Raw genomic sequence first — 22288 nt, 5'->3', positions numbered from 1 at the left:
ATGTTTAAACTTCAGTCACTTTTAAAACACTCTCCATTTGGTGCAATACACCCATCAAAATGTTCTTCCCATGGCTCAGAACAGTTTTTGAACTTTTAGATTTTCATCCCTTTTAGAGCTTCTGCCATTTTTTGTTTCATCTCTTCTGGTGCACCAGTAAAACATTTCTCTTTGAGGACATTTTTCATCCAGGAAGCAAACAAACAAAAAATTGCTTGGGGTAAGACTGGGTGAATAGAGAGATTGGTACATGGGGGTCACTCTGGTTTTGGTCAAAAACTGCTGAACATTCAGCGCAGTGTGGGCAGATGTACTCATAAATCACCCATCACGAAATGTGCAAATACATTGAAAGAGTCTTCAAAAACATTGACTGAAGCTGAACGCAGCCTCTCACAACAACACCAGCTGGTACACTGATACAGATGGGTTCCTAGAACACTCACCTAGTGGGAGAAGCCTGTACTACAAAGGGCCTTCCTCCTAGTGTCCTTTTTTTCTTCAGTAGTCATGCTTGGGTTATATCACTCGATTTCCTTTGCCAAAAACAGATGTCAGTTTTCTAACATAGCATGTACAGTTAGACAGAAGGTAAACATTATAAAAATAGAGACTTTTGTTTCTGAAACACTATTTTTGTGGCCATGATCTCATCATGAGGATAGCAGGAGAATTATGCTTCCTTTGCCTGGGCCATTAGAGAGCATGGCTTATACAACTTCTGAAAGAAAGGGTTGCTTTGGATTTCACCAGTAATTCAAAGGGAGTACAAAATGGAACTCGATTTTAACACAGCCTGAGAAAACGCCACCTTTTTTCTAACGTGTAAGTCTACAAGTCTCAGAAGTCTGTCCTACTGGGTAATGCCACCAGGGTATATCCTCTGAAAGACCAACAAACACTTGTCCTGTTTGAGATTGGCACTCGTTTTCCAGAGATTTAACTGCACTGACTCAGGCAGTCCATTTGGTTCCTGAGAATGGAGTCTCGACCCAAAGAAGGTCAGTGTTTCCAGCCAGTTTTAGTGTGCTGTTGATGGCCTGTGGCTAGGAATTCATAGTCAAGTCAAAGCCTTCGCGGGTGGAGGGTGGGGGTGAAGAAGACCCAAAAAAATTCTTTGAAAAATATTCTTTGCTGGGAGTTCCCATTCTTAGAGGCCTCTCCTCTCCTTAACCAGCTTTTGCAAGTAGCTAGGGAATGCCCTGAGCACCCTTTAAAATGGTTCAAAACTATAAAATACTATAATGAAAACCTGACCTGAGAAATTAGGTGAAAGAGCTACCACCTACCCTTCCCCCAGCATGAGTAAAGAATGTGACAGGAGCTGGGAGAGCTGCATGGGTGTGAGTATGAGAAACTCAGTGCTTCCCTGTAGTCCTGTGTTCGCACGTTGACAGTGGAGTGGGCCCTGGGCTGAAGTCCTCTAAGCACGTGTTTGTGGTACGCTCTGATAGGAAGTGTTGTTTCAAAGTAGGTGTTTTTTTTTTTTTTCCCCAGGGTTTTTAATATAGTATCTTTATAAAATTTAAGTAGCTTTAACAGATTATGTGATCTCTTTGGTCTTATGGGAAGAATATTACTCTGTAACAACAAAATGTGTTTCTTTTCATACACCATTTTCCTTGTTGCATTAAATCATGTTATTAAGATAAAATGCAGCCCTGGCTGGCATAGCTCAGTGGATTGAGCGCGGGCCTGCGAACCAGAGTATCGCGGTTCGATTCCCAGTCAGGGCACATGCCTGGGTTGCAGGCCAGTTCCCAGCAGGGGACTCATGAGAGGCAACCATACATTGATATTTCTCTCCCACTCTTTCTCCTTCCCTTCCCCTCTCTCGAAAAATAAATAAATAAAATATTTTTTAAAAAAAAGATAAAATGCAACTTGCTATATATGGAAAAATATATGGAATATGCCTTTGTAATTATTTATTCTGTGTGTACATTTTCTGAAAGGTGTTTCATTTTCATATTAAAAAATTTTGGATGGTAGCTTAGAGCATTAGAAGATGAAAGCTCATAGCTGGTTCAGTCTAGAATGAGATTCTCTGATACCTTTTTAATTTGTCCTAAGAATTTGGCTCAGTTTTTCTAAAATGCTTAAAAAGCATTTGTTGATTTTATTTCTTATAATTTTCATCTATATTTGAAATAACCTTGTACTGTACATCTGAAAACTATTAAGTGCACTCTAATTGGGAAATAGTTCTTCACTTCCCTCGATGTGAATTTCTTCATCTTTCAAATAGTGATGTAGTTGTAGAAAGTGCCCGCCACTAGAATTTCTCATTTTTCATTTTATAAATTTAAAAGTCCACATACTTCTCAAATCTTCACGTATGAAGAAAAAAACTTCATGTATGCCTAACCTCATGTGAAGTATAGTATTTGCTACGAATGAAATAGTATTGAATTGGTCAGACTGAAAAATGAATTGCTACTTAAATCCTGGTCCTCATTTATCTCATTCTTTCTCCATCACCCGTGGCTATGAGCCCTGTTGTATCACCGAGTCCTTGTTCCAACCACCATTGCATTGGGTCGGAATTTGTGTTACAGGGTTAGTAGTGGGTTGTCCTGCCTCTGACTTATCAGAAGCACTGTAGACCATTTCATTCAGTAGTTTATGTGCTGGGGCTGAATTGACCTTTTTTTGTTCCAGTCAGAACCATTCATGCTATCATGCACCATATTGACTAGGAACCTAAATTCTAGTTTGAAATTTTAACTCAGTTAATAATTATTAATAATAGTTCACAGCTTTCTTTGATAACCAAGGGCTTCCAAAAAAGTTGGACATGGAAAAACAATTCCAATTTTGAAAGCCAGACCTGCTAGTTTATTTGAAGATGCAATGAACTGTTTGTCTTCCCTGAATATATCTAATAGAAGGAGAATAGGGCCGGGATTTGTGATTTCTCTGGGGAAGGGGTAAAAACACTGTAATAACAGAGAAATCTCAGGAAACTTTTGGCTTAATGGCATGTGGCAAATTATTTACCCTGAAGGGAAATGCTGACTGAGGTCATGGTGGATAGATGGATCCCAGATGTGACACATTTTCATTGTTTGACACAGGAAGCTGACACATCATTAATGTATGATTAGGGATTATTTATTCCTTTTGGATTCTGTAGAAATATTCTAATCATACTATATATTTTACTAGCAAAAATGCTGAGACTGTCATTAAATCATCCTTAAGTATTTTCTTATATTTTTACTTCCTTAGAAATGTAGAAAAGACCCATCTCAAAGGCTGGCTGTTAGGCCTTGACATTTTTCAGGAGGGAGCTGAGCACATTCAGCCAAGTCAGGCAGAGCCAACCGGCCATTTTTGTTCCTTCTGCGGCCACAGGACAGGTCCGAGTGCAGGTCATCGTCCTACAGGCCACAGCAGACACCGCTCTGGAGTGTGCTCAAGGCAAAACTACAGTGTCTCTTTTTTAGTTTAAATATTTCATTGGTTATGCTATGATGGTTGCTGCAATTTTTCCCCTTTTGCCCTCCCCCACCTAGCCCGCCCTCCCACTCCCTCAGGCAATCCCCATACCATTGTCCATGTTCGAGGGTCATTCATTTACGTTTAAAGTGTCGCTTGTGCACATCTGCCTGTGTTTATTGTTTTTATATGTCATTCATTGTACCTGCCTCACTTGAGACAGCCACTCTGTGCTCCTGATGTTCCTTCTCTCGCTGTTCCCTCTTCTAGTGCCTCTGCCTCAAACTGTACCCCCCCCATCAGGTTTGGCCAAGGTCCCTCGCCTTCCCACCAGAGTGGGGATGTGGGTTAATCACACCATGGTGCTCCATGTCTCTTAGGATTAAATCCAGATTCTTTAACATGGATTTCAGAGCCCTGTCCCCTACCAATCTTCCCCGTCTTGCTGTAATGCACAAACCACATGGGATTTCTTCACGTTCCTCAACCGCGGCATGTTCTTGCTCATCTCCGGGCTCTGCTATTAGCTGTTTCCCTGCCATGGAACATGGCACTTCTTCACTGACCGGCATTTGGAAATATTCATGTGTTGAATAAAGGCAGCAAGTAATTGATCAATCAGTCCATTATTAAACAGCTAACCTCACCAGTCTTTTTTTTAAATTGGATGTATTGGGGTGACATAGGTTAATAAAATTACATAGGTTTCAGGTATACTGTTCTACAAATATCATCTGTATATTTTGTATTGTGTGTTTATAACTAGTCTTAATTGTATTAGTGTTGTGTTCAACTGGTAGGATATGCATATAGATGTTTTTATAAAAATATATTGATAAATAAATATGTGCATATTTATTTTTCTAGTTGTATGTGTGTTATAGCAGAAGTATAGAGGAAAACAATGTATTCCTATGTCTGGGGTATGGTTAAGGAAGAGCTCTACTTCAGATTCAAAACTTCATTAACCAATAAACTATTGACTCTTATTTTCCATAGCTTTTCCTTAAGAGTGTGTGCATCTGTAGAAGGCCAGAGCATTTCAAACACAGTAGGTGAGCATGTCTTCATTTTTATAGTCCTCTAATGTACTCAGAAAAGTCAGTCGTAAGCATTTCTCTGCACACACCACATAAAACTTTCAATGAGCCCTTTAGCAATACCAAGATCCCTAGTGTGTATATGGAACCTCCTCACATAAACATTACTCAAATAATTAGTATTAATATTAGCCATAAAAACAGAAATAATTGTGGGGGAAATGACCATTTGTTTTAAAAACAACCTTTTTCGTTTGGACAGTATTTCATAAAATTTCTCTCAGCTCCTGTGTTGTTTTCAATTCCGAGGATGAAAACAATGGTTCCTGAGTGAGATGAAACAGGAACTCGTGCCGCTGATAAAACACTGCACTCACTCAATGCTTCTCCTTTCTGGGTTACATTTGCTTAATTTCTGTTCTTTAGGCCTCACTGCCGAGGTGCAGTTAGATTCCCTGAAACAAAAAGGAGCCATTAAACGCACGCTCTTCCTTGATAACCATCAGTCACACCTCACCTTCCCCCTCCTGATAAGGGGGCAGAAATCCCGCCAGTGCCAGGACTTCGTGGTCTACCTGCGAGTAAGTGTTCCAGCGTCACCTCCCTGGCCTCTCACACTCAAAGCCCAGTTTCAACCATTTTTCTCCATTTAACTGTCACTCTTGTCTCACGTCTGTTTTTGTGTTAGTGGAGGGAACTTCACGGTAAGGCCGCACACTCCCATCTCCGTCCGAGCTGTTTTCTGCTACTCCAGGGACGTGTTGCTCTTCGTTCTCATGGCTTTTTTCCAACTTTGTTCGCAGTGTTGATAATAGCACTAATTTACGTGGTTTTCACTTCTAACTGCCTCCCCCCCCAAAAAAGTAAATGTTAAGTACAATTTATTAGAATTTTTCTCCTACGTGAGTATGTTTGGCCAGATTTTATCAATGCGCATTTCAGAGCCAACTCAGGAAAATATTTAGGCATTCCAAGCCTTTATTAAAAGTCATTTATAATTATATATTTAAAGCAGGGGATTTTAAACAGTGAATCCAAATGTACTGTGAAATTTAAAAGGCCAAAATATTTATAATACGGTTATTTCACCTTCTTACCAGTTGCGAGGTTGTTGTTACTCTCATTTCATCTCCTCCTTTAGTGGATTGTGTTAGTGAGGGGACACCTGGCGAAGGCAAAGCTTACAAACACACCCTAGGAAGCTCGGCCCACGGCCCTCGAGTCTCCGCGTGACTGGCACACAACTGAAGGGTGGGCGTGTGCACCACATGGAAGGGGTTCTGGGTGCTCTCGGCTGCTGCTGGTGCTGCTCTCCTGGAAGGGACTTCAGATGTGCTGAAGGTGTTTCAAAGTTCATGCTTGGGAGAGCTTAAAGGGATGATAAGAGAGGAAGAGAATCAAGATGTTTCCTTCCCTGGAGCCGAAAAAGACTTATAAATGGACTCATAAATTCTGCCAACCTCATGAAAATATGTATCCCAATTTGTGAAATTTTCAACATTTATTGCATATATAAGTATGATATTTTAAATTTGTGATTTGGCCAATCCGTGTGAGTTTTGCAGATCTGGGGAAACTGAAGTTTACCTCTGTAAGCATATATTTCAATGAAGCCAGGGCTCCGAATAATTCATCTCTGAGCACATGTTAATTAAGCTGGCCACTAGTACCACATCAGTCAGTGTGTGCTTAAGCTCTCGGTGGTGATAATTAGTTCATCATTCACTTTCATTGAGTAAAGTCAAGTGCCTCTTTTACAGAGTAACATCTTGCAGCTAATTCACAGAGCCTTTCTTGAGTTGGTAATTGTTTTCCCCAGGATGAAACTGAATTCCGAGATAAATTATCTCCAATCAACATTAGTTTGAATTACAGTTTGGATGAATCCACCTTTCAGGAAGGCCTGGAAGTGGCACCGATATTGAACCACTATAGGGAAAATGTTGTTACTGAACAGGTAGGTCCCTGACGGCCTTTGGTGGTATATTCCCGTTCAGCCCTGAGCGCTGCTCTTGTGACCCCCAGGTGGAATCAAGCCCCCATTCCCATGCACCAACATGTGCCATTTGGGAGATTTTTCTAATGTGTTTCCTGAAACACTTCATTATTGCATTTTCGGAAACCTGCCCCCTTGTGCGACTAAGATTTAATTTCTTCAAAATGTGGCTGTAATGAAAGCAACACAGCCTGTAATCCTCAAAACATTGCCAGAGTCACATTCTTTACAGACATCTCAGAATGAATTGGAATTGGGTTAGTATGTAAAGTAGCCTATGTCGGGAGGTCGTTGTCCAACGTGGGGCTTCTAGGTGGGTAGGAGCATGCTGAGGGCAACGAAAGCCCTGGTTTGATTTGTGGAATCGTTCATAACGTTCAAGGAGAAGGATGTGATTCAGGTTTCCCAAGATTGCTCCTGATGTGTGTTTGCCCTACCCAGGCTCATATCCTGGTGGACTGTGGAGAAGACAACATGTGCATTCCTGACTTGAAGCTGTCAGCTAGACCGTAAGTTTAAATAAATAAACTCGTACATTTTATCTAATGGAATACAGGTGTTTACTTAAAGCTTCTCTGGAGAAAGTATACACGTCCAACTACTACAAAAAGATACGCTGCGTGAAATTCTTGAGCTTGGCTACCCTTTAGGTTAGCCTGTGGTTTGGGTCACTTCTTTGTCATCGGTGTCAAGTGACACACCCCGAGATTTCGCCTGGGCTGTTTCATCTTTCAGCAGAAGTGGGGGGAAATGTTTTTGTTCAAAGTAAACCCATCTGTGGGGTGGTTCAGGTTGTATTTACTTGGCTCAGTTCTGTGGGCAGAGGATTCAGAGACAGGCAGCTTCCATCGACACCTTGGCAGAAACTTTTTTCACAGCACCCCGTGACTCAAAGACATCCTTAAAACTGTCAAAACAAACTCAGATTTAATTTGCTGGGGAAAAAAATGTAGTGGCACTCTATGGGGTAAAGCAGAAGGTGCCACAAAATCAAGTAAGAATCAAAGGGCTTTCCGGGTGCCTGGAATGGCGAGCCACTAGTCCAGACTGGTGATTGCATTGCTTTGTGATATGGGAAGAAATCAGATTAAGACATAAAGCATCTATGATGGGAATAAACAGTTTGTGCTCCTTCACCCCTGCCCACCAGGACCTGACTCGCTGCCCGTGTTTGGAATTTGCTTGGAACCTCTCAAGGAAGCTTTCTCCAAGCTTCACCAGTTAGCCAGTATCCAAAGCAATAGCTCTGATGAAAGGTCAAAAGTGAAACAGGCATTTCCAAATGTTGGTTCAATTTGAAGTTTGGAGTGAATTAAATTTCCTCAAAATACCTCATAATCCTCACTCAGCTATTGGTGATCTTTCATCGGCCTCCTTCTTTCCTCTTATCGTCCAGTTTGCATTACACTTCTCTCCCTCCGAGTCTCTCAACTATGTCTCTCCCTTTCTTTCCACTGCTTACCTCACCTCCTGCTGATGTTTTCAGGGATGTGCTGGAGCTGCTCATTCTTGGCTTGTGAGCCAACTGTTAAATTTTCTAGAACTTTTGCTGGAAGATTGTTAAGTGTGTCAGTAGATTGAAATGGACCACAGTGGAAGGACTTATACCACTGGAATCAGCAAATGCTACAAATAAATGTAGTTTGGGGTGGGATTTTTTTGGTTTTGGGGGTTTTAGGAGAGACCTGGTTGTTAAAACATTTACCAGCCAATCGCTGGCTATTTTCTGGCCCTTTCTATCTGGACATGGCTGTCTTGGTTCTTCTCACCACCCCTTCATGACCATCCACCTTCTTTCTGTCCCAGTCTTGCATTTCTGCCTCTGCCATCTGTCCCTCACCCCAGGTAAGTCCTTAAATAAAATACTGATGAATCCAGAGAAGTGTAGTATCTAATGATTCCTGTTAAACTGCATTTCTAGAGATAAGCATCAGGTCATCATTGGAGATGAAAATCACCTTATGCTCATAATCAATGCCAGAAATGAAGGAGAAGGAGCCTATGAAGCCGAACTTTTTGTGCTGATTCCAGAAGAGGCAGATTATGTGGGGATTGAGCGCAGCAACAAGGTAATGCCTAACGATGTCTGAAGAAGTAAAGAGCTAGGTATGTTTTGGGAGTCAAATCAGTGTTCAGTAGAGCCACCTCAGGTGAGAGTTTCTTCCAAAATAAAAGAGAACGAAGTGGCACTTTACTTTGTTAATAATAATTGCAGTAAGCCAGGAAGGGGGGTGATCTTATACGGTATTAAGGTCTTTGTTGGCCACGGTGCAGGGGTGAACTGGCCAGCGTTTGAGAGCTGAAGTGAGGAAGAGACTGCAACTGGCTGAGAGCAGCAGTTTACCAACTGACGGATCTATTAGCTCAATTCACAAGCTGACTCCCACCCTGGCTGACTGTTTTCAGGCCTTTGTTTTGAGTTCCTTTACGTTTCAAGCAGATCTCAGGAGGTCTGGTTCTCATTATTGCTCGTGCAGGAAGGTCCAGCCAATCCCAGCTGAGCGCTGATAACAGCCTAGACAGGCACTGGAAAGGAAACACATTCATTTTTCTTTCTTCATGGTCCACCTTTTCAGGACTGGGACCAAGAAAAGCCAGGCCTCCGTCCTTTGCCAGACCTGCAGTGCCACTGTTTATTAAACTGACATGGATGCTTTTTATCGCCTTTCCTTCCTTATCAGAACAAGAATCTTCCCACTCAGGGTATCCAAAGGTTCTGCTGTGTTTATAAGCGTTTGGTCTCAAGAAACATTACCAACACATTGTAGGATAATGGAGTGAGTCCCTCATTTTCAGCAATATGCAGACTCACAATTAAGGGCAGAGACTCAGCTTCACATTCTCTCATAGTCATCAGGGCATTTCGCACGGAGCTAGGCACATTGGGTGCCCCTTAGCCACTCACAGATGGGTCTGTTCATTGGACTACGACTTATTAAATGCATCTGAGTTTCCACATATGGCATATTCTGAGGAGTTTGAACATGCTAATGATTAAATAACTGAATGAAAAATAATTCCTCTAAAGAAATGTTGACCAACTGCTATAATATTGCTATTTTATAGGCATTGAAAAATACCAAGAATATAAAATTCTCTCTTTAAACCTCTAGTCTCATGGTTCATGTTTTGGTTAAATTATCTTTTTGATAAAAAAATAAATCTGACCAACTGTACTTGAACAACAATAAAATATGTGGAAAAAAACAAAATAAATAAATAAATACACTGAATAAATAAATAAATCTGGGTGGGTAATAGTCATGTATCTTTGGCAATCACAAAATCATTACAAGTTTCCGTTCAGGAAATTCATAGAAAACTATCACCTATAAATATTCCATGCAGATAATACACAAACTAACCAAACAGTGAGCTTCAGTATGTTGTTTTTAAACTTTCCAGGGTTCCTCTCATTTCTGTTTCAATTCCCTTCAGGCCACTCCTCCTCTAATTTTGTCGAACAGAGCGTCTATGCTAGAATGTTTTCCTTTCAGCAAAACGTCCAGTTTACTGCTCACTTCGTGGAGTGGAAAACGTGGGAGAGCATTTGCCGTTTCCGTCTTTGGCTGTACGTGTTACAACAGACGTTACCCATCATAACCTCAGATGCGCCCTCCGCTCCTCTTCCATCGGTTTCTGGGGCAGAGACTTCGCTCAGACTAAGCCACACTCTCACTTCTTTGTTTCTGAGCAGTTTGAGGTTGCGTATCTTTTCATTTAGACTCAGTTCAAGTTTTTTTAAACAATTTTTTCTCCAGGGGAAAGGTATCGGGATTATCTAATTGTGTTATTGTTTTGTTGAAAACATTCATCTTTTCAAAAATGCAGGTGGCAGTTATCTCTTTCTTTGGAAACATTAACTGAACCAGCCTTTATACTTCTCTTTGGTGACTTTCCTTCTAAGTTTTTCTAGGAATAAAGACCTATATACTTTACCTTTTTATTACATGTATTATTATTATTATTATTATTATTATTGTAGTAGTAAGTTATGTGTAACATAAAATTTACCATTTTAATTTATTCTTTATTGAGTTTATTCATGGGTTCATAAAACCACACAGGTTTCAGGTGTACAGCTCAATAACACATCATGTGCACGCTGCACGGTGCAGTTCAGTGGCATAAAGCACATTCACACTGTCGTGCAACCCACACCATCCCTCCACAGAGCTCCCTTCATCATCTTGCAAAACTGAAACTCTGCACCATCAATCACTAACTCCCAATTTCCCCTCTCCCCAGCCCCTGGTGACCACCACTCAGCCCGCCATCTTCATGAATTTGGCTATTCGAGGCCCCCGTGTACTCCCCCTCACTCCTCTGTCTCACACTCACCTCACGTTCAGCGTGTCCAGACCCAGACTTTGCTGTCCTCCTGCGCTCACATTCCTCCTTCCTCCTCCATTTCCCGTCTCAGAGGAAGGCACCAGCAGCCACCTACTTCCTGAAGTAGGAAGTTAGTCCCCAAATCTCTCCAGTCCACTCCCTCTGTCCATTTAACTGCCACTGTCACTGCCTTTGTCCAGGCTGGCATGGCCTTTTTCTGAAATGACCGTAACAGTGTCCTAATTCATCTTCCTGCCTCCAGTCCCTTTCCCTGCAAAGGAAGCCGCCTTTCTAAAGATGCAAATCTGACTATATCACTTGCATGCTTAAAACCCTTGCTAGCTCTCTGTTGCTTTTAGGATCAAGTCCAAATTCCTGAGATGACTAACAAAGCCCCCAATCATCTCACCCCTAAATTGTATACCTATTTAGCCTCATTACTGGTCATTGATTCTCTCCTTTACTGCACCCCTTAAATTCCAGAGGAACGGAATCTCTTTCCAGTTTCTGTAATAGCCCTGCATGCTCTCACCATAGAGAACTTGTACCTGCAGTTCCTTCTCTCTGACACACTATTCCCTCTTCCCCTTTATCCAGTTTACTTCTTCCTACTCATCCTTTAGGCCTCAGCTTACTAGTGATTGAGGCTGCTAACATTTCTTTCACAATTGCTGTGGGTTGGGCACTGCTCTGTGCTCCCGCATATATTTAATTTACTTAATCCTCATTACGGCTTTATAGAGAAATGGCCAGGCTACCATCATCTCCATTTTACAGATAAGGAGAAATGCAGTAACATATCCAGAGTTGCACAGCTGTTGTATAGCAGAACTCAGATGGAAACCTGTGAGCTGTTAGGTCCAGGCCCTTGGTCATAACCACTGACCTGCACTGCCTCCCATCAGCTTTGGTGTCTCTTCCCTCAGGAGCCTTTTCTGGTGCATGTCCGCCCCTACCACTATGAATCTCTCCTGAAGAAACTTAACACTCTATGGTAATTGTGTTTCCTTTACCTGGTACAGTAGAGTTGCTTGTGGTTACATACTGCAGTTGTTAATGATAACTGGAAATTCAGTGAGGGCAAGGGGTACACAGTAAATATTTTCAGTGAATGAATAAACTCATGAATGATACCTACGAGCTATAAATGGATTAGGACAAGAGTGTTCCTGGAACAGCAGGGGGAAATAACCTAGAAATATCTAGAAAAACAGTTATTGTTTCTCTCACTCAGACAGGAAATAAAGGTTAAAAAAAGAAAAAGGGTGGGAGACCTGGGGAGAGAGAAGAACTAACTGATTGATGTGGAAAAGCTATTTCTAGGAAGCTAGGAAAAAAATGTACACATAACTTTTAACCTTTAGATAAGATAAAAATATTTACATAGAAACTAAATCCTTGAATTATATTCAGGAGATATGTGGACTTTCTTTAAAAAAAGCTTTTGCTGGTTTTTTCCCCTGTTTTCAGGATTGAATTAATAATCTCAACACAACACATCTCTGTACAATTAGAGTTAGTTATGAATTTTTAACTGAAGTACGTGCTAAAGGTATCTTTGAGAAGAGGGAATATTACCAGCTTTTTGAAGATATGTTTTGGTGAAGGGATAAAGAAAAAAATCCTCCTAGACAGACAACAGTATGTGCTTAGCAGAGGGAAAGGGGGATAAATGTGGATGGAAGGAGCTTGACTTGGGATGGCGAACACAGTGCAATGTACAGATGATGTGTTATTGAACTGCAGACCTGAAACCTGTATAATTTTATGAACCAATGTCACCCCAATAATATCAATTTTTTAAAAATGTTTCTTAGTTTCATCAAGAGACTGACAGGTCATTCATTTCATGTTTAGAAAGAGCATGCGTTCAATAATGCCTCCAAATATCAGTGGTTCTCCCCTTTCTCATGACCTGGGACAGACTTGAAATGGGCCCTCTGGGAGGAGGACTTAACAGTTGGTTCTGCGTTCGTCTCTTTCCCTGAAGGCTCCTGCTTAGGAGAGAGTGTGAGTTACTTCTGCCCTGTGTCTCCCAACACCTCTTTGTGCCAAACTGCTCGGAGGCACTGGCAACAGAACTGATACAAAACCCTCCTCCCTCTGATGCTTCTTTTCTCAAAGCACATGATGATCTACCTACAGAATATTTTACCAAGATACTGGGGGTGTGTTTGGCTTTTCCTTGTTTTGGTTTTGGTTTCTGAAACTTTTACTTGGAAATTCACACTACTTCCTTACCTGCAATTTCAACCGAGCTGAGGGATGGGTAAATAGTCCCCACATTAGGAACCTTCTTCCATGGACCTGCCATGGAGCACAAATTCCCAAAGGTTCCTCCTTTACGAATGCCCTCATTTTGGAAGCTTATCTTTGGGCACAAGGGCTTTAGGTGATAGATATTTTGGGGGGCGGATTATAGAGTTTTTTCTGAGAAGTTTAATTCTAAATTTTCAATTACATTTTACTTTCACCATTATTTTGTATTGGTTTCCGGTGTACAGCACAGTGGTTACACAATCATATACTTTACGTAGTGTTCCCCTGGATACTTCCAGTACCCACCTGGCACCATGCATAGTTATTGCAATATTATTGACTGTATTCCCTATGTTGTAGTTTACATCCTCCTGACTATTTTGTACCTACCAATTTGTACTTCTTGATCCCTTCACCTCTTTCTCATGGGTGATATATTAGTAGCACTTAACAAGTTAGAGTAAAATGATGGGTGAGTAGGTAGCTATCACCAAAGGCAGAGCAGGGCAATAGGGACATTATGTTTTGGAATATGGAAAGGGTTCAGGGTAGAGAACAAGGTGTGGATTTCTAGGCAGCTGGGAGCAACCAGGAACATGAGGTGGAGCTGTGAGCAGAGAGCAGGAGCTCAGAGAAAAACCTCCTCTTCTTTCCCCTGTTCTCTGGTGTAACCTTGAGACCTTCTCCAATGCATAGTTCCAAGCACCTCTTCGAACCTGAGTTTCTGGACATTCTAATCAGATTAAGATATAGGGAAGAGAAGGGAGACAGGAAGTGCGGGGAAAATGAAGGTGTTTTCTTTCAATCTCAAGTATTCAGAGGATTGAATTTAGTTCGATGTTGTAATCTCAAAACGGGACCCGATGTGTAGAAATTTGTGTTCAAAGCAATTCTCCTGCAAGTGGTCATTAAGTTATGTGGTCTTCTATGCACATTATTTTCATTTCATTTTTGCAGGAATAAAGTTCTTTATTTGTGATGAATTATCTGTGATCTTAATTTAACACTAACATTAAGGAAAGTAATATCTCCAACATTTGTATAAATACTGTAGGAAGCATTGTTTTCTCAAGGGTTAACACAATAAATGTGTTTACCAGTCTAAAATGTTTCTTTCTAACATTAAACTTCAACCTTTTCTCTCCAGTTTTTCTTCTGAGCTGATGGTCACAAATTAATTCTTGGGCCCATTTACCCACACAGGTGTTTGAAATCAAGACGAGCCTCCCACCCACAGCATTGCTTTCTTGACAGGATGTAATTTATTCTGCCCCCTGAACTCCGCCCTGGTGTTCTTTCCTGTTGCAGGGATTCCGACCCCTGAGCTGTGAGTACAAGATGGAAAATGTAACCAGAATGGTGGTGTGCGACCTGGGGAACCCGATGGTGGCTGGAACAAATGTAAGAGAAAACCAGAAGCTCTTACCGATTTCTGTCTAATTGAATTTTAAAGGGAACTAATGGAAAGCTCCCTAATTAGCACTCAGCAATTTAGCACATAGCAATTAAAACAAATTAGGCAGGAAATTACCAGGGTAGTGGGATTTAGTATTATTAGCAACACCGAGTGGATAGTACAAGGTTAAAAACACAAGAAGATGAATACTTTTGCATGCTTTCTCTTTGGACATTATACTTACATGTGTTTTACTCACAACGGATCTATGAATACTATTTTTTTAGCATGGCTTTTTTTGTTGTTGACTATTTTTCCCTTGAATTTACTACAACTTTTTTCTTTGAATTTAAAAACAAATACAATTAAGTAAAGGATTTAAGAACAATTAAAAATTTTTAGCAAAGATAATTAAATTTTTATTTCCAATATACCTCCCATATGAATATTATACACAGTGTTTTCATATTAAAATATTATAATAATTCAGCTATATCAGCTTTACCAAATATTACTTGAAGACCTGGTATCTTACTTGAAGAATAAGAAAGTGAAGTGTAGCAAGAAAAAGAAAGGGTTCATAATGACCTGTAACAAGCCTACAAAGGAATAAGGAGTTGGGTCTTTGATTCTCCTCCTCCTCATCCTCCTCCTCCTCCTTCCCCTTCTCTTCCCCCCTACCCCCCACTGCGCCCTCACCTCTCCTCCTCCTGTCCTCTTTCTCCGCATCCTTTACCAGCTTCTCCTCCTCCTCCTTTTTCTTTCTTTGTTTCCAGATTTAAGCACTTCCCACTCAGTATTGTGGACAATAAATTTATTTTATGCAATTTCCGTTTACATATATACACATCAAAACTTCTTGTAATAAATATCACAGTAGAAACAATTATTTTCTGAAGTCAGAAAAAAATCCTGAAGTCTGCAAATACTATATAATTGTTATGTAAACTAAACATATACATTCCTCTATTTTAAATTAGATGTTTATGATTATTAATAAAATGGCTTGTATGAAAAAATTCATAAAAATCTATCATTGAATAGGTTTTTATTAGAACAACTTCCCAAATTATATTCCAGGCAGTGCTAGTTCCTTGAGTGAGGCCTTTCAAGGAGAGTTGCGTGGTCCCTGCTGTGAACTGCACCTTCTGGGACACTCGGGTGCACTTTGCATTGTGACTGAGACCTGAGAAGCCTGCAGGAAGCAAAGCTGTTAGCTCAGTGTTTCACACATGATTTTGAGCCTTTGAAACTTTTGATCAGTAAATACCTCCTCCCAATGTCTATTTTAGGATATTGTGCTAGAATATTATTTTTGCTTTTTTACACTGTAAAAAGAACACTATAAAAAACAACAACAACATACTATATCATTGATTCTGGATAGTTAAAAAAGATACCAAGCTGTAGTCCAGTGAACTCACATCTTGGTTCAGAAAAAGTAAATATTTAAATGAAAGTTAGACTTTTATAACAGGTTTTTTCTTTTTACTAGCTAGGTATTGCTGGCCATCTGTGGTATAAACCTGTTACTGGGTGCTTTTTTAACACTTTCATTTAATTTTCACAACAAGCAACCACTCTGCAAGTCAGGTATTTCTCCTGTGTCATGAATGAGAACAGTACTACTCAGAGAAGTCAATGACATGCCCAAAGTCGCACAGGTAATGACGAGCAGACCCAAGATTTGAACCAGGCCCGAATACATCCTGTCTGCGAAACTATGATTAGTACTCAGATGAAAACTAATGGGTACCAGATGAGATAGTTAAATGAGGCCATGAAAGATAAGATGGGAGTCTCAACTGAGCTATTAGAACATTTTTCATTAGAATCCTTTTATGTAGAAGCTAATAAATCCCTTTGCTAGTTTTCAACAAAAGTCCAACTACCTAATTTGATAGGAAGAGTTCTCCCTAAGGCCAAAGAGAAGTGCATTGACACGGTAGCATTGGTGCGAGCATGTGAAGGCGAGTGGGCACCATCCCTTCTTCGGTATGAAGTGTTCAGCCTAGACCAGAGATCAGTTGAGCTCATCAATGACTAAGAATAATTATGGAACAAAAACTGGCCACCAGAGTCACTCAAAGTGGAGGGCAAAATGTGTTTATGTGAAACGATGTCAATCCGTTTTACCAGCAAGTAATCTTTAGAAGTCGAGGGAGTAAATTGTTTCTGTTCATTTATCTCTGAGGTCTATAGTGGAAGAAACCTAATAGCTTTCTTATCTCACCCTTTAAGGCTTTTAAACACATCCAATTTTATTGCATTCTGTTTTGTTATAAACACTTTGATTTATTTACTTCAGTTTGTACTTTAAAAAGAATACTCTCAGTGGATTGTAGTAAAATTCTAAATGTAAAAGCAGTCCTAAATATTAAAAAGCATTATAAATCTTCAGGAATATCTATTCCAGTCCCAAATAGTTTTAAACACACTTTTCGAGTGACTTTGTGTTTTAATTTAACAAAGCATTCAAGGCAGCATTCAGAACTGTTGCTTCTGATTTGTAAGTAGTAATGCCATTTTCATAGAATAGCTATAGTAATATAAAATATTTATATGCCAGTAAGGTTTGTAAAAACTTGCGGAATCTTTCAAGCAGAAAAACAAGAAAACACTGGTCAGCAAAGGCTCCTCAGAGTCACGCACAAAGGTCTGGAGTTTGGTTCCAGTTAAGAGCACATGCACCTCTCACTAGTGTGAATAGGTCACACCTTTGTATCTGTGCCCCATGTTGAACTGCTCTGTGATGAAGACCGGCAACGTTAGGCAGGCTTCGTCACCGTGTGGGAAGGTCCCCATCACTGGGCGTGTACAAACAACGACACGCTCTTCCTCCTCATCTTTTTTGATGAGAAGGAACCATTTTTATTGCCACTCTTCTATATGCTGGGTACCAAGCTAGAGTCTGACAATATGGCGATGAAAATATACAACCCCCATTCCATAAGAAACTCAAAATCAGCAATATTGTAGGCTGAGTGACAGGAGAGGAGCAAAGAAGGATAGAGGAAATAGAGAAGAGATCTGCCTGACCCAGCCTGTGGGAGCAATCAGAGGATGAGTTGCAGGAGCTGTCTCCTGTCCTGAGCTTTGAAGCATTAGCAGGGGTTCTCCAAGTACAAAAAGCAGGGAAAGGCTTACAAGGTTTCCAAAGAAGAGAGAAGAGCATGTGCAAGGGCCCAGAGGTCTGACAGAAAAATCGCACATTTGGGATAATAAAGGTATTCGGCATAGCTGGGGCAAAGGATGTATAGGCTTAATAATTAGACACACCTAGGTTTCAATCCCAGCTTTGCCATTTATCAGCTGATGCCTTTGGCAAGTCATGTTGAAATGGGAGAACAGCTGTTCGCAGGAATGTTTGGAGCAAGGCAATGATATGATGTGGTATAGGCACTAGTGGGTTTATACGAGGGCAGTACCCGACTAGCAGCCTAATCAGTAAGGTCTAGTAAAGTGATGATTTCTGATGAAAATGGTAATTTTTATTAGTTCATATTATTACCGGTTCATGTTAACATGAGTTTTTAACTACAAGTTTGATTCTCACAGGGTAGTGGCAGTGGATCCAGATTCTGGAGTCAGCTTAGAGGGATTTCGATTCCAGCTCTGCAGCTTATCTGCTCTGTACCTGCAGCAAGTGACTTATCTGTCCGCTCCTGGGCTGGCTGCTGGGTTGAAAAATGTCAGCAATCACAGCACCTACCTCTGAGAGTGGTCGTTGTGACTCCATGAGACAAAGATGCGTGTTAGGCTTAGTACAGTGCATGAGAAAAGAAGTAATAACATTATGTGTCTTAGCGACTGTTTTTACTTCCTGACTCATATTATCATTGGGTTTATCTTTCTCGAAGTTTTTAAAACCTTATTTCCAAATTATAAAGACAATAAGAGAGTTGTAAAATTTTGAAAAATAAAGGTGCAAAAAATAACCCACATATTTCTAACCTTAACTATAGTATATTACTCTGGTAATATTTTCTTACAACACACCCTCACTCCCATACAATACCCTTTCCATTGGCAGACTTTTAAAACCATAGCTGAAACACATCCCACACACAACATTGTAGCCTTTCTTCTTCATTGATCATCATCACATCAGAAGCATTTCCCATTTTGTTGTGTAGGCTTCATGGCCGTAATTTCAACGACCACATAAATGTCCGTCATAAGGAAACATCATAGTTTTCCAAATCGATCTCCTCTTTTGTATTTAGGTTGTTTGTAATTTGGAACACAAGGACTGTGTCAGGAGAAGGGTTGGTATGGGGCTAAAGGAAGGGAGGAAACCCAACTGTGTAGGGACCAGAATCATCAGGGGCCCTGCAGTCCCAGTTGCGGGACTTCCTCTTGGCGCTCAGGCCCCAGGGCGGAAACAGGAATAGGAACAGCTGCCGAGGGTAGAGTTTTGCAGGATGGCTTTAAAAGGTTTTTATGCTACGTATAAAGTTCCTCCCATGTAATAACATAGTATCTTGTGTGCGTGTGTTTTATTTTTTATTTTAGTATTCTCTGGGCCTCCGATTTGCAGTTCCACGTCTCGAGAAAACAAACATGAGCATTAACTTTGATCTCCAAATCAGAAGGTTAGACCTTTAAATGCCTAATACTCAATGTTAAAGGGACCTGTAGTGAAGCGAATGCTCCTTGTCAAGTTGCACCTTAAAAGTTTATCTGAAATTAGAACCCAGACTCTGACAGTCCATTTTTCCTTTGTTTTTCTCAGTTATGACAGTTTTTCCAAATTTTTGGTTCTGAAAAAGACTTGCATTCCATAGGCCAAGTTATGAGAGTAACATTTTGTCCTGGGCACCTTCCCACCCGTTCTATGTCCTACCATGCTCTCAGTTGGGGGTCAGCTAATCCCTAAGAACAAGATTTCAGCAAAAAGCATAGATTTTTGCATTAGAAATCTTGAAATCTTCTAACTTTTCAAGAATGAATGAGTCTCTGGTGTTTTAATGTGCATACCAAGGTGAGATGCAGGTAAGATCATACACAGGGTGGAGCAAAGTAGGCTTACAGTTGTGAGTGCATGAAACAGAGCTTATCCTTGTACTATTGTTTATTAATTTTTGTATTATTTTCTATACAAACAACTGTAAACCTACTTTTGCTCCACCTTGCATTTAAAGGGCAGGGCCTTCTCTGGAACTATAGGCTGAGTCTTATGTATAGCTGCCCCCTTTTTCTAAGACTGATCTTGTTCAGGGATTCAAGTGTGACTTCATCCTTTCACTGTCTATTCTATTTGCTCCTTCATGGGCGAAAATCATATTTCATGAGTAGGAAGACTGGTAGAAAGCTGCCCGCCAGGCCCAGGGAGCCCCAGCTACAGACTACAGCCCACTATCCAATAATGGAATCAATTTGATAACTCTACAGGCTCATAATAAAAGAAAAGGCAATTGATGGAATATAGTAGAGTTCTATTCATGAAACATCTCTTTCAGATACATGTATATACATAGTAAGACATCCTGGGAGATGTATATACTGTTTTGTGGTCTGCAATTTTCAATGTTTGAAAAACGCTGATGTAGACAGCACATACAGGCCTTCCATAATAATGTATAACTCACCCAACTTGTGCTAATATGAAAATGACCGTAAAGTCAGTATCTGTGATTTGGTTTCCAACACTAGTGTGCAGTGTGGCTAATCTCCAAATGTACCTTCTATGTAAGAAGATATCGTTGGAGTGTGAAGACTTCTAAAAAATTATTTTGCACAATGGATTATTTTTAATAGCTACTTAGCTAGACATTTAGGATTTTAAAAAGTTATAAACTCTGTAAGAATGTAGGTTTCAGAAAATCTGCAACCTGTGTCACAAACCAGACCCCCCAAACTCTGTGCTACATTTTCTAGGGCAAAAGGCTTTCTAACTTACTTTTGGTATCTCTTTCTGACCATAATTAGGTCTTTTTAAATTTAACTTATATATTTTCTGCTGAACCTTAGGGACTTTAAAAAAAAATTTACCCAAATTAGTGTGGATGTAGTTGGAATAAATTCTTCTGTAATATCCCCTCATTGCACCAAAAGCTTATTATACGGCTATTTTTCTATTTACATAAATGTATATTTCCCCAAAGGTTTAGTTAGTCATAAATATTTGGGTGATTGGTTAATATTTGTAAGTTTTCAGGGGAAAAGAAGGGAGGGAGGCGGGAGGGAGGGCGGGCTGGCGGGCGAGCGCTCCCTGGTGAAGGGCCACCATCGCTCCAGACCACAGGCCAGAGCTTCTGTTTCTCACATCATCGTCTGTGACATGGATCCTGTGGTGGCACGTAGCTCTGTGTCACTTGGGGAAGGACACCTCTTTCCTAAACTATGCAGCTTTATTGAGAAAGAAAGTCTGTTACAAAGGTACAAAGCAATTTCCTTGGTGTTTCCTCCCCACCTTTCACTGCCCTTGTAACAGAATAGGTGCAATTTGCAGTTCACTCAAGGAGCAGAGGGCGCTAGACAGTGTTCCTCTCCTTCCCCGCATCCATCCTATGGGTCGATGTTGAAATAATGAATTTGACAATGAAGTGCTGAATAGGATGGAAAGTAGAAGTAGTCATTCTGCACATCCTCTTCATCTAAAAGAATGGGCAATGATTATTTCATCCTTATATGCTATAAAAACTCATGACTCTTCCATATTACCTTAAAAAATGTAAAAATATATATATGCAGAAGGCACTGGGGAGCCTACATGAAGCATCAAATTCCAGAAACACACATTATAGAGATAAAAAGCAATTGTGAATATGTTTAATACTCAAATACTAAAGCATTCGAGAAGTGAGCATTTATCTGCATGCTTTTCTGGCAGACTCCAAAGATGTAAATAAGTATTTAATGGATGGTTTGAGTCCAGTTTATATGTGTTTAAACCAAAAATAAACTAAACCGAATGCTCTGAATTCTAAAGCTTTTGACCATATTGACCACTGTTACCCACATTTAATGCCCTTTGCCACAACTATAAAACCCAAAAGAAAACTGGGCTTTACAAATTAATAAACTTAAAGATACTTCATGTTACCCAGTGTTTGCATTAAATGATGTCTCTGTGCCCTGGCTCTGTGTGACATGTAAACTTTTCCCTCCCCGTGCAGAGTGGGGCTCTGAGAGCAGTTCCCGTGTACAAACACGCCTCTGTGATCATTGCTGCAGTTTTTCCTTCAGTAAAGGCGAAATGAACCTTGTGTTGTCTTTGCTGATATTCCAAAGACAACAGACAGCATAGAGGGATGGCTAGAATGTAGGAAATAGAACACAGTACAGAAGAAGAAAATTGCATTGGAGTAAAAAGTGAAAATCATGTTTATTCTTGGCACATGACTGCTCAGCATCCACGGCAAAGGTGAATTGCTTGTTTGAATACGGCAATGGTGTTAGTGAGGGAGGCTCCTGTCCAGGGATGAGGTCAAAGAAGCATCTAAGTTACATATCGAGCCTGGAGTCTTTCTCACCAGGAGATTCTGTTGACATCGCTGGTTGCAGGACCAAGTAGAATGGCAAGCTTGTGTGACAGAGGATAATTTTGGTTAGCGCACCAGGTCTAGTCCCCAAGTCTGCCTTTGTTTTTGTTACATTTTAAAACCGCCTGTGTAAGCCTCATACTGGTCTCCAGTACTGAAAGGATTTCAGGGCTTAACATCTATTTATATTTTCGGGGTGTTGTTAGTAACAAAAATCATGATATTTGAACCTCTTAGAAACAAAATGCAATAGAATTATGGGATAACTCAAATGACACTCCTCCCCACCCCATAATTCTAATTTCCACTGCCACAAAGCAGTAATGAGCTAGAAAAT

General features: G+C 40.4%; 1 protein-coding gene across 1 annotated transcript in view; it reads left to right on the top strand.

Moving 5' to 3' along the window:
* ITGA8 (integrin subunit alpha 8) overlaps positions 1 to 22288 on the top strand; it is a 181795-nt gene that overhangs the window by 103766 nt on the left and 55741 nt on the right. Inside the window, exons 16-22 of the mRNA XM_037141295.2 lie at positions 4441 to 4496; positions 4908 to 5062; positions 6301 to 6438; positions 6919 to 6986; positions 8399 to 8546; positions 14377 to 14469; positions 18980 to 19059. Coding sequence (XP_036997190.2) covers positions 4441 to 4496; positions 4908 to 5062; positions 6301 to 6438; positions 6919 to 6986; positions 8399 to 8546; positions 14377 to 14469; positions 18980 to 19059 — 738 coding nt within the window. The remainder of the gene's footprint in view (positions 1 to 4440; positions 4497 to 4907; positions 5063 to 6300; positions 6439 to 6918; positions 6987 to 8398; positions 8547 to 14376; positions 14470 to 18979; positions 19060 to 22288) is intronic.

The sequence above is a fragment of the Artibeus jamaicensis genome, unplaced genomic scaffold (assembly GCF_021234435.1).
Source record: "Artibeus jamaicensis isolate MK-2021 breed Jamaican fruit bat unplaced genomic scaffold, CSHL_Jam_final contig_426, whole genome shotgun sequence".
NCBI lineage: Eukaryota > Metazoa > Chordata > Mammalia > Chiroptera > Phyllostomidae > Artibeus > Artibeus jamaicensis.
This window is presented reverse-complemented; position numbering and strand designations above follow the sequence as displayed.